General features: G+C 40.5%; 2 protein-coding genes across 4 annotated transcripts; one reads left to right on the forward strand and one right to left on the reverse strand.

The window, feature by feature from the left end:
- Window positions 1-103: 103 nt before the first annotated feature.
- u2surp (U2 snRNP-associated SURP domain containing) lies at window positions 104-10,548 on the reverse strand (the record flags this gene model as incomplete). 3 transcript variants are annotated; one of them, XM_083935953.1, is made up of 26 exons in its annotated part: window positions 105-565; window positions 712-888; window positions 981-1,105; window positions 1,203-1,313; window positions 1,637-1,787; window positions 1,878-1,929; window positions 2,165-2,245; window positions 2,686-2,875; window positions 3,010-3,147; window positions 3,264-3,351; window positions 3,477-3,556; window positions 3,678-3,840; window positions 4,009-4,172; window positions 4,646-4,712; window positions 4,816-4,920; window positions 6,567-6,610; window positions 7,013-7,224; window positions 7,312-7,477; window positions 7,697-7,779; window positions 7,888-7,923; window positions 8,075-8,163; window positions 8,318-8,388; window positions 8,491-8,615; window positions 8,758-8,869; window positions 9,022-9,120; window positions 10,504-10,548. In XM_083935953.1, the coding sequence occupies 26 exons, from the start codon at window positions 10,546-10,548 to the stop codon at window positions 430-432; spliced, it is 2,910 nt and encodes a 969-aa protein (XP_083792079.1). In that variant the 3' UTR covers window positions 105-429. The 3 variants fall into 3 exon arrangements, with proteins under 3 accessions (XP_083792080.1, XP_083792079.1, XP_083792081.1); XM_083935954.1 differs by lacking the exon at window positions 7,888-7,923 and having other exon boundaries at window positions 104-565; XM_083935955.1 differs by lacking the exons at window positions 6,567-6,610; window positions 7,312-7,477; window positions 7,697-7,779; ... (5 more) ...; window positions 9,022-9,120; window positions 10,504-10,548 and having other exon boundaries at window positions 123-565; window positions 7,013-7,147.
- A 1,264-nt stretch (window positions 10,549-11,812) lies between these two features.
- Window positions 11,813-20,602, forward strand: pcolce2b (procollagen C-endopeptidase enhancer 2b; the record flags this gene model as incomplete). Its single annotated transcript, XM_083935879.1, has 9 exons — window positions 11,813-11,946; window positions 12,229-12,337; window positions 12,696-12,951; window positions 14,156-14,280; window positions 15,556-15,692; window positions 15,779-15,942; window positions 16,919-17,002; window positions 18,887-19,054; window positions 19,445-20,602. The coding sequence occupies 9 exons, from the start codon at window positions 11,813-11,815 to the stop codon at window positions 19,573-19,575; spliced, it is 1,308 nt and encodes a 435-aa protein (XP_083792005.1). The 3' UTR covers window positions 19,576-20,602.
- Window positions 20,603-21,042: the final 440 nt, after the last annotated feature.

Raw genomic sequence — 21,042 nt, forward strand, 5'->3', positions numbered from 1 at the left:
CCCACTTTAGTTAAAATCATTCAAGTCAAAAAGGAATGTCTGCATTGTTTTATTTAAAAATGACACTTGTTTATTAGGAATTCTTTTTAATGTGAACTACAAAAACAGAAAATGACAGCATGAATATGACTATTGTCATCACACTCTGTATGGGTGTGGTCTACCACATGGATGAATTCCATTGGGAGGTGATGGGGAATCAGGACACAAGCACATTATTTTTTTGTACAATATAAAACAGCAATGGCCCCATCCATTTGATACACCAAGATGGCAACCCATGCAACACCCTCCACTCTTCATCGTCTATCCATTAACATCTGGGCAGAGATCTTCAGCTGCCAAATCAGTCAATCTTTTTTTACAACATGGCGCGGAATAGGGGAGGGAGGAGAAAAGGCCGGTTTGGAGGTTGAAGGAAAAGACGTGTCAGTGTTTGCTCTTCTTTGATTTTTTGTGGGATCGGTGGGGTGACCTTGATTTGGAGCGGGACTTCTTGGTTGATTTTTTGGGTGTCTTGGAGCGCGACCTCCTTGATCGTTTGGGTGTGCGTGGTGAGGGAGACCTAGTGAGACAAACAGGGCATTGCAATTACATCCAACTGTTCCAACTCTCCAAATTACACAGCAATTTTGCCAGGTAAAGTGTAGGGTTAACCAAAACTTGGCTCTGATGAAAACATTGGGAGAATAACTGGACAGATAGTCTTACCTCTTGGAGGACTTTTTGTTACTGGATCTTGGGGAGTCTTTATGTGTGGAGCGGGAAGATGTGTCTTTAGAGTAGGAGCGGTCAGAGCGTTCTGATCTTTCTGAACGTGGTGAGGATGACCGGCCTCGTCTGCTGCTACTCCGCATTGGGCTGGGTGAGCCACTGTGACGCCGTTTCCTATCAACCGAAGAGGACAAATATCTGTCAGATACACCTTAACTGACTGATGAAGCTGACACTGCAACCTGCAGATACTCAGATTATCTCACCTCTCTTTCCTGGTGGGCGTGTCCTCCTCTTTTTCCTTTTTAGACTCTTTCAATCGTGCCTCAGCTTTCTCCTTCTCTTTCTTCTCCCTCTCTCTCTCCCGTTCAAGTTTCTCCTTTTCTTTTTCCTACAATAAGGGAAAACAATAAATAACCTCAATTTTGAATTTCAAATCCTGTATTGAATATCATCTATAGTCAAATCTGCAGAGCCTATCTCAATACCTTTTGTAGTAGTTTGTCCCTGTAGTGCTCCACCTGTTCCTGAATACCTTGCCCAGGCTTCTTGGGCCTTTTGCCAGACTCTAGCTCATCCTGGAACTTCATGACCTTAACCTGGATAAACACAATAAAAAAAGGCAAATGGTCAAAACAATGAATTTCTTTGCACAGGGTTCCTACACATTTTCCATTTCAAAAAAGGATTTTGCAGTCAATATTAAACGTCTGAGTCAGATGAATCAAGTCAGGAAAAGTGTGTCCAAAAAAAAGGTCATAGTATATAGTATGTTGAAAAAGTAAAACGTCAAAATAAAATATGTACAAAAATGCTTAGGAGAGCCTGTCTAAAGCAGTCATGGCATAATTTCTTGAAAACTACAGATATCATTATATGCTCATGTACAGTAGTTTGGGGGTTTCTGATAGTTACAAAGTACCTCTATCTCTCTGAGCTTTGTGCGTTTCTCCTCATTCATTTCAGATATCTTGGCCTTAACATCGGAGTCTTCCCTGATGGGGTTGGAGTAGCTCTGATTATCTTCTGAGCGAGGGCTCCTGTCCTCATCTTCATCACTGTTCTCCTCATCCCTTCAGAGTTAGAAACATTGTTTTGAAGGAAGGTTAACGGTACACCGATGAAATTGTAAAACAGAACCTTAGTTTGCACACAAAACTCACTTTTTTGTTTCTTCTGGCTGCTCAAATATCTCCCATTTTGAAGTAGTCACAGCTAAGCAGCAAACAAAAGACAGCATAACTTAAGAATGCACAAAACCAAACTGGTGACAGAATGTTTATAAACTCAACTACTTTTCATATGATAAAACATCACATTATAGTTTTCTCTTTGTAGGACACCGATTTAGAATATTTTTAAACCATGATTTCTAATGGTAATTGATTCTATGTAATGTCTTGTCCTTTATTTGGACCCTGAGCAGTTTGATGCAAATTAAAGGTCTCACCTTGAGCTTCTAACTCTGCCTCATCCACTGCTTCCCATTTCGAGGGTGCAACCTTGAAGGTTGCCTCCTTGGATGGATCCACTATGAAAAAAAAGCAAGAAATTGAGCCAGTGTACAAGAGCTGCATACACTAGAACATTTGGAGATAATCATTACCAACCACCTTATACATTGTGTGTTAATCCCAGTTCAGACCAAAGATTTGCAACGAGTCGACTTTAAACAACGGAGACGAGGTGAGACGATACATCATCCCCATAGCAACGCCACTCTGTACTTCTGTTCTATTCTCTAACTTTTCAGGCTTTTTTTCGTAGCTGGATAGAATTTGTAGAATTATAAAATATAAATGAGGACAGAGATAGTGAGATACTTTCTACAGCTCCCTCTCCTTATTTATTGCATTGTTCTTGAGGGCGCGCGTTCACACCGCTGCAACTTTCATCTATAACGTTCTTAAATAGTTTTGTTGCATTGCGAATCTTTGGTCTAAACTGGGCTTTAGTCTCTGCACAACTCACATGGTATTCCATCTATGTCCTCTTCCATGGGCTTGATAGGAACACCATCCAGGTCATCCAGGGGGGCTCCATCAATAGGAGCCCCATCAATGGGTCCTGCATCAATCGGTACCCCATCCACGTCCTCCAGCAGAGAACCATCCACATACTCCCCTATTGGAGCACCATCAATGTCCTCTGCTGGCTCAGGCTGGACCAAAGACAGGACAAAAAAATAAAGCTAGGACTTAAGTATGTTGTGGAAAAAGTTTAGAAAGCAACAAAACTATGGTATACCGTAATTTTGAGGATAATACAATGGCCAAGCAATGTTACATCATTTACCTCTACAATGACGACAGGAATTTCCTTCTCTGCAGAGATATTAACTAGACCCAGGAAGATGTTCTGCAGCTTGATAAGGAAGGGGTCTGGGTACACAGCCCAGTCCTCCCATGCCCGGAAACATGACATTACTCGTTGCTGCAGCAAAGAAAAACAAACAGACAAGGAGGATTGAGTGAAATACTGTAGGCGACAAATAGATTGTGTAAATTATCGGTGTTTAGTTTACTTAGTGGGATTTGGAGGTTAAGTACCTTAAAGTTCTCACTCTGAAGGTGGCCCTGTATCGCTTTGTATGTCGAGTTGAGGTCTGCGAAAACCTGGCAGAGCTTTGTTTCAAAACTGTTGAGAATAGGGTAAGATCATTGATGCTAATTTGAAACAGAAGCAGGTGACTTAGCATTGTCAATTTAAGATTGAAATACCGAATTAATATAGTCCAAGCAGGTAAACATTACACAACTTACTATTTTCTGTAGTAAGACGCATTGGATACTTTGGCAGAGGAGTTGTACAGCACATCAGAAACTAGATATAACCGTGCAATCTGAAATGTAAAAGAGAAGATCTTTCATTATCATTATTTTTGAATTTTTCAACAGTATGTTAACCACAGGATTTAATACTCATGGATGTTATTGGTTTGGAAGATCAGCGCTATATCTTGCCTTCTTGGGAAGAGGGGTTTTGAGGATGGAGAGAGACTCTGTGACACACTCCACAATCTCTTCAGCTGCTTCAGCATGGCTGAGACAAAACAACATGGCTTCTGCTATGTCTCCCCTTCTGGGAGTCATACCACGCAGCATCTCTTCTAGTTTGTCCCGCTCACTGCAGAGATGAAGGGCAATTAAGCATAAATCTAATCAAGTGGAATCTATCTAACTGCAGGTCCACCAACAGTTGGGCATTTTAAGACAATTGGTAACTCACAAGATGGTAGTGTTAGACTACATTTTAAATGAATCTATGCCAAAAATCATAAATTTAATCTCTTACTCTTCTTTCAAGCAGCCTTTCTTGCTGCCATCCTCATCATCCTCATCTTCTTCACCATCATCATAAGGACCATGGAGGTATGGATTAAGAGGAGGTGGTCGCCACAAGGAGCCATTCTTAAACATCCTAAAGTCCTCCGTTTTCCATTTGACTGGTGCTTCACCCTGAGCAAGAAATTAACAGTTTATGTGGAAAAAAACTACTGAACTGTGATCCCAGAACATAAATAAATAAATATACAAACACACACGTAAAGTCATAGTATAGCACGTCATTCAGCAAGTCAATACAGTATGTTTGTTCAAAAAAGTCATAGTAGTCTGTCAAAGAACACATAAAACGGTCAGTGTGTCGAAAAATGTGAAAAAAAGTCATAGTATAATAAGTCCGAAAAAGGGACAAAAAGCCATTCGTATAAAAAAATAATAATAGTATAGCAGGTTGAAAAAAGTTATAGTATAGCATGTCATGAAAGACGTTATATTACAGTGTATGGGGAAAAGGTCTTTGTGTATTCTGTTAAAAAAATCACTAAAGTCAAAGTAAAGTATGCCATAAAAAATGCAGTGGAAAAAAACAAGTAAGCACTCCTGATTTTGTGCTCAACTAAAGCCATTTTTTAAACACAAAATCCAACCTGTAGTATTGTGTAGAGCTTCCACCGGTAGTATACATGTGCTGGGCTTTGGTTCTCAAACAGAAACCTGGAAGAAACAACATGAACGTGAGCATACACATAACTTTGCAAAACTACAAACTACTAAAATGATAAAAGGTGACGCATTACTGATGTGTGGTTGCGCTGACCTGTACATGGGATTGTTGATCTCTCTGTTCATGATCATGGCTTCAAACATTGGGCCTTCACGCACCACAAACTCGATCATTCGATGGATGAGAGAGAGCAAATTCCTACAAGAAAAACACAGTTAAAGCAAACGGTTTCAGACTGGCCTGACTCTTGACCACTACAAAAAGCCTGTGTTCCAAGTTTAATTTTTGCTTGGTGGTTTGACACTCAGAACAGTTGTCTCTTAACACACATGTATTATTGGCAAAACAAATGCTGCAGAGCATAACTGCAGACGCCACATGCTTTAGGCTGTAACTGAATAGTGTACTGCCATACTTGCTTTAATACAGCTGGCAGAAGATGTTACGTACATAATGCCAAAATGTACAGTATCTATTTATTACATTAATTGTTATTAATATGAAAAATGAAGTGAGACACATCTTAATAGAGAGACAACTATCAAAGTTTCAAGTGACCACACATAAATTAAATGCAACTGTGATTTAGCCTCTGAGCCTATGTAAAACATCAATGCATAAATGTTCCCAAAAACCTAAACTTAAAGACCTGATGTTACAGTCAAACCTTTATATTAATTAAAAATGACTTAAAGAAAAAATTAATTAAGGTACAATTGATTGATTCATTTATTTTTTTAAATGGCAGTGCAACAGTTTTTAAATGACATTGCACTGCCTGGACCCTTTCTCTGAAATCTTCCTAGATTCAAATTTCAAGAAATGGGCAACAAGTGAAGTGAAGTTAAAGAACTTGGGAAAGTAGTTGGGAGACATTGACAAGACACTATATTAACTGAAAAGTCTGTCAGTACAGTGCCTTTCAATTCCCACTCATCTCATGACTAATGTGAAGTGAGGAAGAAGCAGTACAGGACTGTTGGCCTAAATAGGCTAAACGTGTGATGTGCTGGTGGAGTTGGTAATGACTGAATACAGTGCAAATGGGATCCCTTAAGTTCTTCTGTGACAATTTGGGGGAGATACATGGTGCAGGCTGCATACAATTAGCCTAAAGTGGCCAACAAGACAAAGGATGTCTTTCATTTGACAACACAGATCACATTTACTTGTATTGGAGCCGATCGTACCAATGGCGGGGTAAAATTCAGTATACTTTCCCAATCCATCCCATGATGCCTTTCTGGTCCCTCGCTGCTGCAGACAGTTCAACGTGTGCTGCTCACCAAGGCCAATGTCAAAGGTCATATATAGACTAATACTGGCAGGTTTGGATTTGTTGGCAGGGGCCAGATTTACTGAGCTCCCGATAGAGTGACAGAGGCCAAGGGGGTAGACGGTCTGAGTGAGCAATGGTCAGAGGGCACGATTTCACAACTACAGATCTAAAATCAGCAGATTATGTATGTGGCAGAGTAACATATCACTAAAGCTGAAAAACAATTAAATGTTGAGGTATGGAGTGGAACTGTGATGGACTAAATTCATGATGTTTGGCTCTAAACAGCACATTAAATACGCACTAAAATGATGTTTCTGCTACATTTTAAAAGAAAATATGAGTGATGGTGGAGTGTGAAAGAACAAGGTAGAAAACAAACTAATCAGTCAGTATTATTCTATCTACTAATATGAAGACATTGTACAATAGCCTCAACCATTGCTCATCCATACTGACCAGCCCCCTGTAGCATGCAGTGATCAACCGATCAAACTTTAGCTTCATTATGGGATGTTTTTTTTTCTAAGTTTGTACACCAATTTAAAAAAAGAAAAACATGTACCTTTCTGTTGGGATAACCACTTTGACTATGGCTTGCGACAGAGTCTGTATATGAAGTCACATCAGATAATAAACATAGAATGTGAGTATTGTTAAAAGGCAACAGGTGAAAAATATAAAAAATGCATTTTAAAGTGCAAATAGACAACAACTTCCCTTTACTGCTGTCAGTTTTACTAAAGGCCAAACACCCCTGACACTGTATTCATTAACCATAAACACCTCTCTGTAACACTGAGCATTTTCCACATGCTAACATTTCATTATACCCACACTTTGCTATATAGTGCAAAACTAGTTTAATGCAGCAAGACAAAAACTATCACTTACAAAAATGGATTAAAACCTGTACTGACTGCTCATTATTAAGGCTAACATCTTACCAGCTGAATTAACAAAACACTGCCATAACCCCTGAGAAAATCCTAGGCTGACATGCTAAGTTACCTTCTCAAACTCCTCCTTGTTTTTAGGGGGAGGAAGTAAGGGAGCACTGGGGTTCTTTAGTCTCTCCCGGGGCTGTGCGTTGAAGGGTAGGCCAGAGGGAGGCGGTGGGAGAGTGTGCTCCATCATGGAAGGAGGGATGTAGATGGGGTGGGGTGGAATGGGCACACCTTTGCCCCATCCTAATTTCATCTCAAATTTCATTATCATCTTGCCTGTAAAGGGAGTAAAGCATATATCAATATGGCTGAGAATAAAGTATGTCATTCATTTGTTTAATATAAAGAAATACAGCTTTGTACCATTTAGATTCTTGAGCGCTCGCTCAGCATCCCTCCTGTTCATGAAAGCCACAAAGCCACAGTTCCTCTCCCGAGCCCTCTCCTCATCTGTTCTCGGCCACATGATCTTCACACTGGCTAGCGGGCCATAACGGCCAAACTCTTGACACAACATCTCCTCGTTCATCTAAGAAACAAAGATATACACGGAGAATATTATTACCTCATAAATAAACAACATAACAAAAAGGAAATTAAAAAGGCATAAGCAACACATTTAGATTCAGCACATAGCAAATAAACATGCTCAACCCAAGCCTTCCTGCTCACAGCAAATGTCAGCCATGTCAGTCTGTGTTTTGGGGTCTCTTTTCTCCACTTCATAAATGTTTGGATACAAATTTACCTGTGGGTTGATGTTTCCGAGATACAAGTTAGTAGTGGATGGGTCACCAACATCATGGGAACCTGGCGCACAATCATCCAAAACTGCAGAAACAGAAAAGAGAAAAGAATTTCCTACTTCTGCCTGACAGGACAACATATTTTCTAAGGAAGATGAAGACATTCACGGCCACTATATCGAGTTAAAATTACCACTGGACGGACGGTTTCTTCTTGAAGAACCATCCGCTAAAAGAAGCAGAAACGCAGTATAAATTTTGTTTCAGGACAGAAGTGGACAAAGGGGCTGGGGGGGGGGGGGGTGGAGTAAGACGTACAGGACAGCGCCTTTTCAGGCCAAGTTAGTACGTGAAACAGACATGCAACTTAAGACATTTACATGAGCGTCTTCCGTCCGTGCCCGCGAGAGGCTCGAATCGACTAACGCGTCCTTTCATCTTGTGTCTTTCATCCCTTTCCTCCTGAATTCTGAAGGAAACAGCACAAAGTACATTTACTCACAACCTATGTTCAATTCTTATTAAAGTTTACATTTTCTGAACCACACCATAACACCTGTGAACCGCTAGTTTCCATTACCCTAAACAGTTAACGTCTAATAGATTTATGTGTTCAAACTTACTGTTTAAGTTCTTCTTTGAAGAGCTCCAAGTTGCTCTTCTTCTTTTCCTTTTCAGTAGGTTTCTTCACAGGCTAAAATACATGTGAAAATTATATCAGCAAATTCAAAAAACAAACCACAATTTACTATAGCAGTAACAAGGAAGGCTCTGTGTTAAATCTGATAGTACTTACTTGTCTTTTGTCTACTGGCAAAAACTGAGGTGGGGTTTCCAAAGGCAAGATGCTTTTTGTTTGGGTCTCAAAACGTGACTTGGGCTTGTACAATTTTCCTTTCTTCTCATCCGAAGCTGCCTCCTCTGAAAGGTGAAAGAGTGCGTTTGTTCTAAATTCCATTAGCATTTCACTTTTTCAAGTCATGGATACAGTGATGTTGTTTGAGCCCAAACATAACTATGCAATTAATTTGGGAAATGCTGAATGTAAATAGAAATGTTGTACCTTTGGTTGCATTTGCAATACCACCACGGACAAAGGCCTTGACTTTGCCATCCCCTCCCTCAAAAGCAGCAAGAAACTCCTCATAAATCTCTGCTGCCGCCCGCTCATCCTCCTGAACACAAAAGCCAGTGTTAAAGTAAATACAGTTACACATCAACTTAGAAGAGAAGCATATTTATACAATATGCGCCCAGTTGCCATAGGACATACAGACAATATTCTCTAAAAAAAAAATCTTTAACAAAAAAGGAAGCCAATACTTACTTTTTTCTTTATTTCATCTTGTTCCTTCTTGCTTAGGGTCCTCTTGGCCACGGCCATTTTGCCAATGCTGAAGGATTTCAGTTTGCTTTCAAGCAGCGCCTGTGGATGTCAGAATAAAAATCAGCTTCATAGCCCAGTACGTGAACTGATTACGTACCGGGAATTTGACCTGGTCATTTTGTCCTTAGCGGATGCAGAAATTTATAAAAGATATACACATGGAAAACACAGAAAGAATACAGTAACTTTAAAAATGTACACAAAGAATTTAGGAATTGTGACTATATAAGAGATAACAACAGGTATTTCATAGTCTTACAACATTTTTTAATTTGAATGCATACTGATGATTGATTGATTAATTATGTATAATCAATATGCCCAGCCCACAAGGGCTTACAAGACACCATACTAAACAGACCAGAAACCAAAGGTTGACGCTTGAAAATACCAATGACATAAACGTTTCTTCCAGGCCTATGCAGAAAGGAGGCTAACTCAAACAATCCATCATCAGTGCTCCAAGACATTCAACGATTTTGAACAAACATTTACTTGAAAAAGGTATTTCAGCTCGCCATAAAAGGGATTCAGATTCAGTCTCCACCTCTCCTAAGTCACGGAGTTTACAAAGTCTGTGTTCCTCCGCGAATAATTCCTGTTCTTAACTGAGCAACCAAAGAAGACATTTGCTTTTACATACAATTCAGAACACTAGGTTATATCCAGACCACTGCATATACCATTATTGCCCGATATATTATTATTATTATTATTATTATTATTACTACTACTACTACTCATCTGAGTGCTAAAGTGTGACAGCAGTCATGTTGACAGACTAAGCGGGATCCACTGCCCTTACAACGCGTAACTCACATTACACTGTAAAGTGGATTGTGTCGACTCGTAACAGCTTAGTTGTCGATCACTGCCCAAACATTTGCTTGTCATTCTGTAAGTTACTTTCACTGCATATTTTCTACTTAGTTGCAGCCCGACATCGGGATAGTTTACCTACGACTGAGGAGAATTAGCCAAGAGGCCTAACGAGCTTGTATCTTCTGCACCGCCACCGACTGAATGCATTAAGCGGCGAATGACTGTACAAGGAGCTAAATAGCTAAAGCTAGATCATTCTTACGCCCGAGGACCAAAAATATTACATTTAGCATCTCTAAGATCAAACCTATATCAACTAAACCTTGTTCTGAAGACTTTCTATGTCCGTATCAGCGTCGGCAAACTGCCCTGGCCAGCCCTTCTTGTGCTAACTTAGCTTAGCTACATTAGCCAGTGTGGCCGGGTACCTTTAGCGCCTTGGTAGTTAGCTAACAACACCGTTGCGCACACTCGTAACTCTTGTCTCTTGCGGGCCATAAATAGGTAAATGGTCAAGGTTTGTTCATGTATAACATTATTTACATGTTTTTATTACAACAGATAAAACCTAGCTGATGCAAATACAAACGTTAAATTCACCTTAGCGCTAGCTTTTTGAGAACCACCAGGCGTTCGGTCCGCCATCTTTCGTTGAACTGAAATAGAAATCGATCGTCGAGTTGAAGATAGTGGCGACGTGAACTCAGGGGACTCAATCGATCACCGATGAGTTAAACCTGTTTTCTCTGCCACTCTTGGTGCTGCTGCTGCTTCATTCCCTTTTCTATGTTTTACTGTCTTTGTACATTTAGAAATACATGTTTGGTATTGTGTATTACTCTGGAACATGTAAGAAATGTAATGTTTGTATTGAATCTTTTCATTAGAAAAAAACGTTTACTGCTGCTCATGTTTACATAAACAAAAAACGCACCTGGAGCCATGTAGGAAAATGATTTTGAGAGACAAAACCAGATTGCCAGCCAGGTGAATAAAACATATATTTCAAATGATTTGTTGTTTTGTCACAGAGACTAAAGTTGTGAAGGCGGTTGTATGCTATAATACAAGAGCCTAGTCTCTGGGGTCTAATTTATAGTCTATCTCCTGGATCTAATTATTGAATTGAAATGTATATATATGGAAATTACGGAGGAGGATTTGGGCCACACATTTATTTGAGTTCTGACGTTATTCTCAGAACTCAAGAGTTCAAAGGCAGAAATCAAATACATTTTCATGTGTGGCCCTTATCAACTTCCGCGGGTAATAACGTTACATTTGAGTTATAATAAAAAAAAATTGTCTACCAAGTAGTTGCGTATTTAGTCCGGCAGGTGTTGCTCCTGGTCTCTGTCGCTTTCATTCTATCTCTATCCAGATAGGTATACAGTATATCTGTTACCTGTGCATATTATTCTGACAACCCACAGCCTAGGGCAGTTCAAAACACGTTTTTAATAATGTTTCAGCTGTTGTCGAATATAGGCCCTTTATCTCTATTAGAGAACAGTCCGCAGCTGTCCTCTCACTCCACACGTGGTCAGCTGTACTCTAGCCTATCTCACATATTGCAGGCACTGACAATGAGTTCTGTGATCTTGACTATTAATCAAGTCTCTGTGTATATGGCCCATAGGCCTGTTGGATGGAATGCCAAACTAATCACGTCCTTTTTCTGGAGTCAGGTTTATTCATGCCACTTCCTTAGAGGTTGTTCAGCCCAGGTGCCGTATATGAAACTAATGCGAGACCACCTCACACCAGATGATTTTTTTTTTTTTTTAAGCAGCAGTCTGCGCTCCGTCCCTCCTTCCATGCAGAACAAATGCTATATTCATCTGCTCCAACTGAAACTCCCCTGCAGGAACTCCTGCCTACTTTACTCCACCGTTTGCTGCTGAACACAATGCCATTGATGCCACGGGGCGAATACGGGCGAAGAGCCTGCTCCGTTAACCCAACAATGTGGAGAACATGCAGTCTTTTTTGCGCATGGAGTCTACTATTTTTGACAGAGGTCTTTGCGCAGTCTCAGCGGAGGTATACTTTTATTGACGCGTTTTTCCACTTAATTTGAAAGCTTACGAGTGAGCAAGGTGACCGGGATCTCATGTAGCGTGCGGAGACGCAGCGTCAGTGGACGAGTTTATTGAGAGGAATATTCTGCAGCCCGGAGTGCCTCCAGTCAGGACATATGGCGCATTCAATTAAATCGGTGTTAAATCAACAGCAGAGTGTCTTAAACGTCTGTATACACGTGTATTGTTTTAACAAATCCTAATTTGATATTTTTGACATCAGAAAACATTTCCCCCCCTCTAGACCCACCTTCACCTGCGGCGGGAACATTACAGGGGAATCTGGAGTAATCGGGAGCCAGGGGTACCCAGGAGTTTACCCTCCAAATACCAAATGTGTGTGGAGGATCACAGTGAGTCCAATTTGTGTTCATGTGTTTTGTGATGATAAAATTGATAGCTAAATTTTCCCAATCACACATCAAACTACTGCACAATATAATAGTGTGATTCACTAACCCCAAGCTCCTAATTTCCTTCTAAAAATACTCAACCACAGCAAGTTGAAGGCAGTTTTTGCTGACTGGCTCCATTACATGACTGAACATTTAGTCAAAACTTGCCTGCTGTCAATCTTACTGTTAAAATATGTTGTTAATATATGCAACCATGTGGAGAATATTGTTATACTGTACATCATTGAAGTTCCAAGCAAACATCCATGAGGTGTGAGCCTACTGTGATCAGTGCCCTCTGTTAATCCCCACCCAGGTCCCTGAGGGAAAGGTGGTGGTCCTGTCATTCCGCTTTATTGACTTGGAGAGCGACAACCTGTGCCGCTATGACTATGTGGATGTTTACAGTGGCCATGTTAGTGGGCAGAGACTTGGTCGCTTCTGTGGGACGTTTACACCAGGAGCCCTGGTTTCCACGGGCAACAAGATGCTCCTGCAGATGGTATCTGATGCCAACACAGCTGGGAGTGGCTTCCTGACTGTTTTCTCTGCTGCCCACCCACACGAGAGAGGTAGGCAAACATGAGGAGAAGACGCTTTTGAGAATAATTTTGGCATGCTGACTTTTAATGTTGCTGTCCTATACATAGGTGCCAAGGTTGCAAGAGTAGCATCTGTGTATAGAATATCTACCCAAGCATGTAATAGAGAGACACGTGGGACTGAGTCTCAGTCATGACTTCACCCCATAAAGGAATGCTGGACTGGGAGTGGGTCTGTGTTGGCACAGGGTCAGTCTCAAAAGTCTAAAAAGCAAAATAACAAGGCTGTATAACACAGGACGCCACAATACCCAGACAGACAGACAGACAGACAGAGAGAAAAATGACCTCCTTAAGTAGATTTTATCTTTTGCATAACTCTTTCAAGGTATCCAGACTGACATTTAAACAAAATGAGGTATAGTTTTTCTTCTGCTCAGTAAAAAGCAGTGACCCCTGGGGGTTTTGCTCGCCGAGGCCAAGGCTATGGGTATAAGATTCCAGCATGTGGACAAAAAGGGTGGAATATCTTAACACTTCTCGCAGTATGATGTGGAATTTCTCACTGACATTTGTTGGAGCTCTTTAGTAGACGGCACAGGTCAGTATCAGTATCACTTAGAGCCGAATGAGCCTCTTCCTCTCTGCAGGGTTGCAAAGTCACGTCTTCTGTTTTGGTGGAATTTTAATGGCTGGTTCTCTGTATCCAAGAAGCTGACAGCTGTAAGGGACAATGTCTAATAACCTGCCTGCCCGGTTCTTACAGTACACAGTGGATGGTAGCAGATAGACTGCTGCCATGCTGTCTCAGAACACTGTCGAAACTGTACAGCACATCTGTTAAGTGTCTATTCTTGTCTTGTACTTCTCCTTTAGACATGTTGGAAGCAAACATCAGTCTAAGTGTACGTTACAAAGAAAACATGTCTTCAAGAGATTCAGTTCTTTGACAGCTTCTGTGGTTATTGAACTGCTCTAAGATGCTAGGCGGCGTTAGGAGCATACTGTCTTTTTTTTAAACTGCTCACTGCACACAACTAATGAGTGACTTACTTTTTTAGGGTGCACATGATGACAATGTAGACAATGAAAGCCCCTAAAACAGTAGTTGTTAATTGCAGGATCATATACTACAATGTGCATGCCTTTAAAGAAATATAAATAGGGAACAGGAATTATATTTAGCAGTTTATTCCTGATGTCTGTCTATGATTAACTCATCATTACTCCACAGGGGATCAGTACTGTGGAGGCAGATTGGACAAGCCCTCTGGGACTTTCAAAACTCCCAACTGGCCTGAGAAGGACTACCCAGCCGGTGTCACCTGCTCCTGGCACATAGTGGCACCAAAGAACCAGGTCAGAGTGTTCAAAATGAATTCTTATTGTTTCACAATGAAAAAAAGATGCTATGGGTAAAATTGTTAAAGGAGAAGAAACATAGGTAAATTGGACTATTGAACAGCTAAACTGTTGATAGATTTAACACCAAAGTGATCTGTTTGTCCAGAGTAGATCAGTGAAGCTCCATGCTGGGACTGAACAGTGCCTAGGTGTGATGTCGTGGATTTTGCTGGAATATATGTCAGTCGTTAAGGAAATTAGTCTCATGGGGAAATAACAAATAAAACAATATAACTAGAAGGTCACTCCGAGTGTACAGACCTCTTTCAAGGCATGGCCTATCTCACAAAGTTAATGCAGTGTGCATTTTCCTAGTTGGGAACTCAGTTTTTCAGATTATTCCGACACCACGTGAAAGCAGCACAAATGCCCTATATCACAATGTTAATAAAAAGTGCAAAATAATGGGTAATCGCCCTGTGATTCATTGACTTGTACTTATATAGTGCCTTTCTAGCCTTCGAACCACTTAAGGCGCTTTCACACTACTTGTCACATTCACCCATTCACACAGACATTCACACAGATGGCAGTGGATCTACCTACCATCTAATCTAAGGGAGCAATTCAGCAAACATTTTGGGGCTCAGTTTGTTGCCCAATGGAACTTTGACATGTGGACCAAGAAGCTGGGGATCGAACCGCCAATCTCTCAAATGGAGGACAACCCACTCTAACACTGATCCACAGCTGCCCCTAAATTCAGCATCAGATTTACTCCAAATTGTAATGGGTTCGTCTGTGGCCCATGCTACAGCCTTCTAAGTTTAAAATCGGGCCAGTAGTTTTTTCCATAACCCTGCTGACAGACAAACAGACAGATGGACAAACTGAACCAAAACATAACCTCCTTTAGCAGAGGTAACAAGTTAGAGTCTGTTTACAGGTCTTGGGGATACTATTGCATATGTGAGTCTTTTGTAGTAAGTAAGTCTTTTGTGGCTCTTGCATAACAACCCTTGCATTGTGGATAATGCACTGTAAGCACCAAGTTTTGATCCTTTTTCTTTTAACCTGTCCGTCATGAGTCCGACATCATTGGACAACTGTAATGCTAAATGAAAGGAGTTCTCTTTTTAGACAGCTTAATGTGAATGTAATGTGGAAAAAGACTACATCATCCCACAAATGATAGTGTACCCTTTAATTAAACAACCTACCCTGATAGCCCTATTACAAGCTTAGGCTTGATGAAAGAAGCTTTTCTGTGTGGTGTGTTTCCTGCTGCAGATCATTGAAGTCAAGTTTGAGAAGTTTGATGTGGAAAGGGATAACTACTGCCGTTATGATCACGTCTCCATTTTCAACGGAGCTGAAATCAATGATGCCAAGAGGATTGGCAAATACTGCGGAGACAGCCCCCCAGCGTAGGTGATTCTGCTTTTATTTTCACTAAAACATCCATCCTATGAATTGCTCTTCACTCAGTCTGCTTGTCTGCGTTTCTTTGCAGGCCAGTGTTCTCAGACGGGAACCAGCTCCTCATCCAGTTCCTGTCGGATCTCAGTCTAACCGCAGACGGCTTCATTGGACACTACAAGTTCAGACCAAAGAAATTCCCCATCACCACGATACCACCCACCACTACCACACAGCCAGTCACCACCAGGCCCATACGTAGGTAGCAACTTTTATCCAATAAAAACCTCCAGAGGTCTTCTAACATCTGTATTTGTTGTTGTCGCTATGAGACATACTGGCTTTGTACTACTGGCTTATGCAGGGGTTTATCTTTCGCTTTGAACACGAGAGACAACTGCAGTCTGCTTCTGATAGCAGATCTGGACAAGAACTAAGTTGTACTGAGAGTCATTTTTACACTGTTTCTTGTTAAGCGGACTGACTCAGAGCTGCTTAAAGACGTGGATAAATAGCTTACATTACAAATACATAAAATGGGGAAAGTGAAACAAAAAAAGTTCACACCAAACAATCTTTGACTATTTGACATGCACATGTGGCGCATCATTCTCTGTGCAGTGAGTGAATAGCACACACTGTACTGGAGACTGCAGGTCCCATTAAAGATGCAGCCAACACACACGTTCAAACACAACATATGCTCAAATCTTCTTATGCTCACACATTCTCTTGTGTACATAACACAAGTTAATATACAGTGTGCGCATGTGTCCCCACCTGCAATCACAGCTAATTTTCATAAACAAACTCACATTCATTCACATTCACACACTGTTGTTTTTTCCCCTAGTCAAGCCAGGTTATTTTGGCGCCTCCCTGCCATGATGTCATTACACGTCAGCGCTTTCTGGTTGGCTTATCATTCCTGACCGTTCCCTCTAGAGTAACAATAACATTTAGATAGTCACCTTGTATTTTCTTGGTTCTTTCCTTTATGGACTATTTGCCATCTCTAATTTGAAAAACAGATGTTCGCTTGTCACATTATCTCGCTATTTTACACACTGCACATTGTCTCAGAGGCTGATAGCCATTCATTTGGAGACATTTTTGTCTGAGAATAATCTGTAAATAAACTACAGTAGAAACAGATGCAACTATGATTAACACACTTGCATCCTTGGCAGGCAAATTAAAAAGATTGAATTTTCTTTTGTGTATGTCTCCGCAGCTCTGAAGTACTCTGTGGCTCTGTGCCAGCAGAAATGCAAAAGACGGGGAACACTTGAGAGCAATTACTGCTCCAGCAATTTTGGTAAGAACATCATTACAATTTATTTAAACCACATCAGTCACAGATTTGTTCCAACTTTGCTAATGTTATCAGTGAACATATTTACTGTTACTGTACATACATATAGAGGATACAAAGCACAAACCTTAAAGGTCTCATATTTTACTCATTTTCAGATTCATATTTGTGTTTTGGGTTTCTACTAGAGCATGTTTACATGCTGGAATGTTCAAAAAAACACATTATTTTTCTCATACTGTCTGTCTGAATATACCTGTATTCACCCTCTGTCTGAAATGTTCTGTTTTAGCGCCTGTCTCTTTAAGGCCCCCTCCTAAAAAAAAGACCAGATTGCTCTGATTGGTCAGAGTTTCTGCCCTCTCTGTGTCTCTGCACCGTCATTGTAGCTAGGGAATCGGTGTAACGGCACTGTAGCGCCATCTATATACAGTATAGTTGTGACATCACAACTGTACTGAAGTCCTACAGCTCGTTTAAAGACACAATTTCTGAATATGAGCTGTGTTTCTATGTGGATTGAGCGCATCAATACTTTCAAAGTTTTTATGTACCACCTCGTCCTGCTTTATAATTAAAAAAAGACATTTAAATCTTACTTTTTTACAATACATGACCTTTAACAGTACAAATTCTTTAAAGATTTACGTCACCACCAGCAGCCAAATGTCCCCTAACAAGCCGTTAACAGTCCTGATCATGTCACTATCCTTGCTCCACTGCTTTCTCTCTGCACATCTCAAAGACTTCCTTGATAGCCTATCGGGAAGTGAGCGAGTGTATACAGTAGGACACAGTTACTTCCAGTGTAAACACACACATACACACACACTCAGCCTCTGACTGTGGGTAAACTGTTGATAAATGAGCGTGTTGATTCAGGCTCGGCCTCCATTTGCTACTCTGCCGCTCTCTGATGTTTTTCCTGTTTACCACATGTGTTAGATTGGCATTTCAAAGAGTTCACTTGGATTTGCATCAGGAACTGAGGAAGGGCAAGCGACATGATGCGCATGTGGAAATAGTTGCCTGTGTGATGTGGTGACTGAATCGGCACACGATATATCACATCACGTTTTAATGAAGCGTTGAAACGGTAGAGTAAAAACAGTTGGTCTAAACAACACTTCAAGCATTAATTGTTGGTATTGTTTAATCTAATGATGTGATATATGCACTTTGAATGGTCAAACCCAGTTCACTGGTTTATGTAACAGTAGCATCAGATAGAATAACATTACTGAAGCAGGCAGTCCTCTGGCTATTATCCCTGTCAGGAAATGAAACAATATGTGAAGTCCAGACAGATTGGTACCATCGGTGAAAAGCTGAATGAAGGAAATGCAGATTCCCTCTCGTCCACTGGCTCCACTGTCCCTCAGATGTCACTGCTAAATGTCAGGTCCAACCAAGCAAACAGTATTCTTTTGGTGAGACTAAACAGGAAATGACTGGAACTACATCCTGCACATTTGACACAATTGTTAGCGCAACAAAATAGAAACATTGTTTAATCTTCTGCCACTGGTTTGTTTTAAAATGCCAGTAAATCATATCCTTGAAGTGCTTTCTGAGTTTTGTAGAAGGAGCTATTAGCTCATTGATGGATGAAGGAGACGTCAAAAGGTCAAAGGTTCTCTTAGACTCCCCCTCTCCTCTTTTGGGTTTTCAAAGTCTCATTATGCTGCTGCAGTCCCTGTGCTTATCGTTTGGCTTTTATTCTAACCACAGTCCAGAAACAGCACAAGCAAAGGTAGTTTGTTTATGTGGAAGTGTGTCAAGTATTGTATACAGCAGGGGCACATCAATTCTCTTTATTTAAATTAATTTGAAGTACCTGTGGCGAGTTTATTTGTCATGGCCTGTGTGTATGTGTGTCTATGACAGTGATAACTGGGACTGTCATTACTGCGGTGATAAAGGGAGGAAGTATGTACGCCACCGTCTCTATCATCAACGTGTATAAAGAAGGCAGTCTGGCCATCCAGCAGGCAGGAAAGACCATGAGCACCAAGATCATTATCCTGTGCAAGAAGTGTCCCTTTATCAGGAGAGGTGAGTTCACAGAGTGCTGGTGAAATTGGCTCAATGTAATTTTTTGATGTATAAAAAAATTACTGCAACAAACAATTGATCATTATCTAATTGTTGATTATCAGTATGAAGTTCCTGGTTGACTGTTTTGAATAACCTGTGGCTCTGAGTTTGCCTCCTTTGTTGTGCCATCACGTTCAGTTGATAGAGCCCGTGCCAAAGTGTGAGGTGAGCGGCAGAACTCACTGTCCAAACAGTCAATGCAATAAATATGCTTATATGTGTATATATATATGCATATAAACGTATGGTATACAGACCTGCCGGGTGGAGATTCTGATATTTGGCCCTCCCTGAATGTCTCTGCCGTTCTGCCACTGCATTCAGGTTTTTTGTGTGTGACCTTACCAGGCTTGAACTACGTCTTCATGGGCCAGGTGGACGAGGAGGGCCGGGGGAAAATCGCCCCTCAACACTTTGTCATGGCGTTTAAGACAAAGAACCAGAAAGGACTCAACGTTCTGAAAAACAAGCGGTGCTGAGTTCCAGTAGCGCTGAGGATCTCCGATGGAAAAGGTTTGCCTGAGGCTCAGCTATGGATGGAAACAATTAACCAAAAAAAATCATCTCCATCTCAACAACAATAACACAGGCCACAACAAATCTGGATGCAGAGATGCCAGAACAAAACATAATATCTACATTATGATTCATTCAGTTAGGGGCAACTTAGATTTAGTTTGCTGCGGATCGCATGTTTTTTTTTTAAATAATCAGAAAGACATTAAATACTCTGTCTTCTATTTAAAGATCAATCAGCTAGTCTGTTTTGCGACCTCAGATTAATCAGCAACAAACTAAGTTGTAGTTTCCATCACATCTCCACAGCCCATTCTCACTGTGCTTAGTCACATTCCTGTCATGCCCCCGAGCACAGATTTAAATTGTAGCTAGTTACAGGAGCCCAGAATAGGGAGTATAGCAATCCACTGATACGTGTCATAAAACAAACATTAATCAGAGTGTTAAAAATTCTGTGTGCACATCTGTTCTGACAACCTATGATGGCACTGTTCATTTTAAATCTTTCCGCATTCTACTTTTCATTTGTTCCTCTTTGCAGCTGTAAAGCGCAATGTGATAACAGTGGTGTTTTTTATTATGCATTAAACAAATATAGTCTTACATTTCACACGTCTGATTAGTCTCCATAGGCTGATTGTTGCAGCTTCAATGATGGTTTTAACAACCTGCATTTCATTTGTTGTGTGTAATTTTAATGAGCAGGATTTAGAAGTCTTTAAGTGGTGATAAAAAGTGCAATATTTAATATACTGTATACCTGATTCTTTTTGAAAGATATTAATGCTGGTTTTATGTGATACAAACGAAGCCCTTCCTGGCTAAAGCTCTTTTTTTCTTTAGTTTGTTTACAGATGTAAAGCACCACTATCAGCATACATCAGTTACTTGTTTTTAAAGGCAGAGTTATGGAATGAAAAATATTTTCATATGAAAAAGTCTGAATCTTATTTATATTGTATTGTTTTCATCTTCCTAAATAAAACTCCTTTAACATGGTTCGTTTGTGTGTCTGATCTTTCAGCTAGAAACCAGATTATATGTGAACTGGTCTGCTGTGAGCAGTCAAGGCTGCTATGCTGTGCTGAGCATAAGAATGGATCAGGTGTTTGTAATGTGACTCTCACGTGGACTGAACTGCTGGGCACTTGGCTGAACGGTTGACCGTTTTCTGGCCTGGCTCAGTTTTCAAGGAGGCAAATCAACAAGTTACTTTAAATCTCAAAGGCATCATTTGTATTCAGCAAAATCCGCTCTTTATGCCCTAGGGAGGTCAAAGATTTCCATAAATCTTTATTTGTATTTCTGTTGAAAACAATGGCTTTGTTTATTTACAAAAAGGTTGAATAACGGAATAATACATAGAGGGCCTGAGTCTGGAGGCTTCGGTGGAGAATACATATGTTCTAGTTAAGGTCCAGGTTTAA

This window comes from Echiichthys vipera (assembly GCF_963691815.1).
Source record: "Echiichthys vipera genome assembly, chromosome: 21".
NCBI classification, from domain to species: domain Eukaryota; kingdom Metazoa; phylum Chordata; class Actinopteri; order Perciformes; family Trachinidae; genus Echiichthys; species Echiichthys vipera.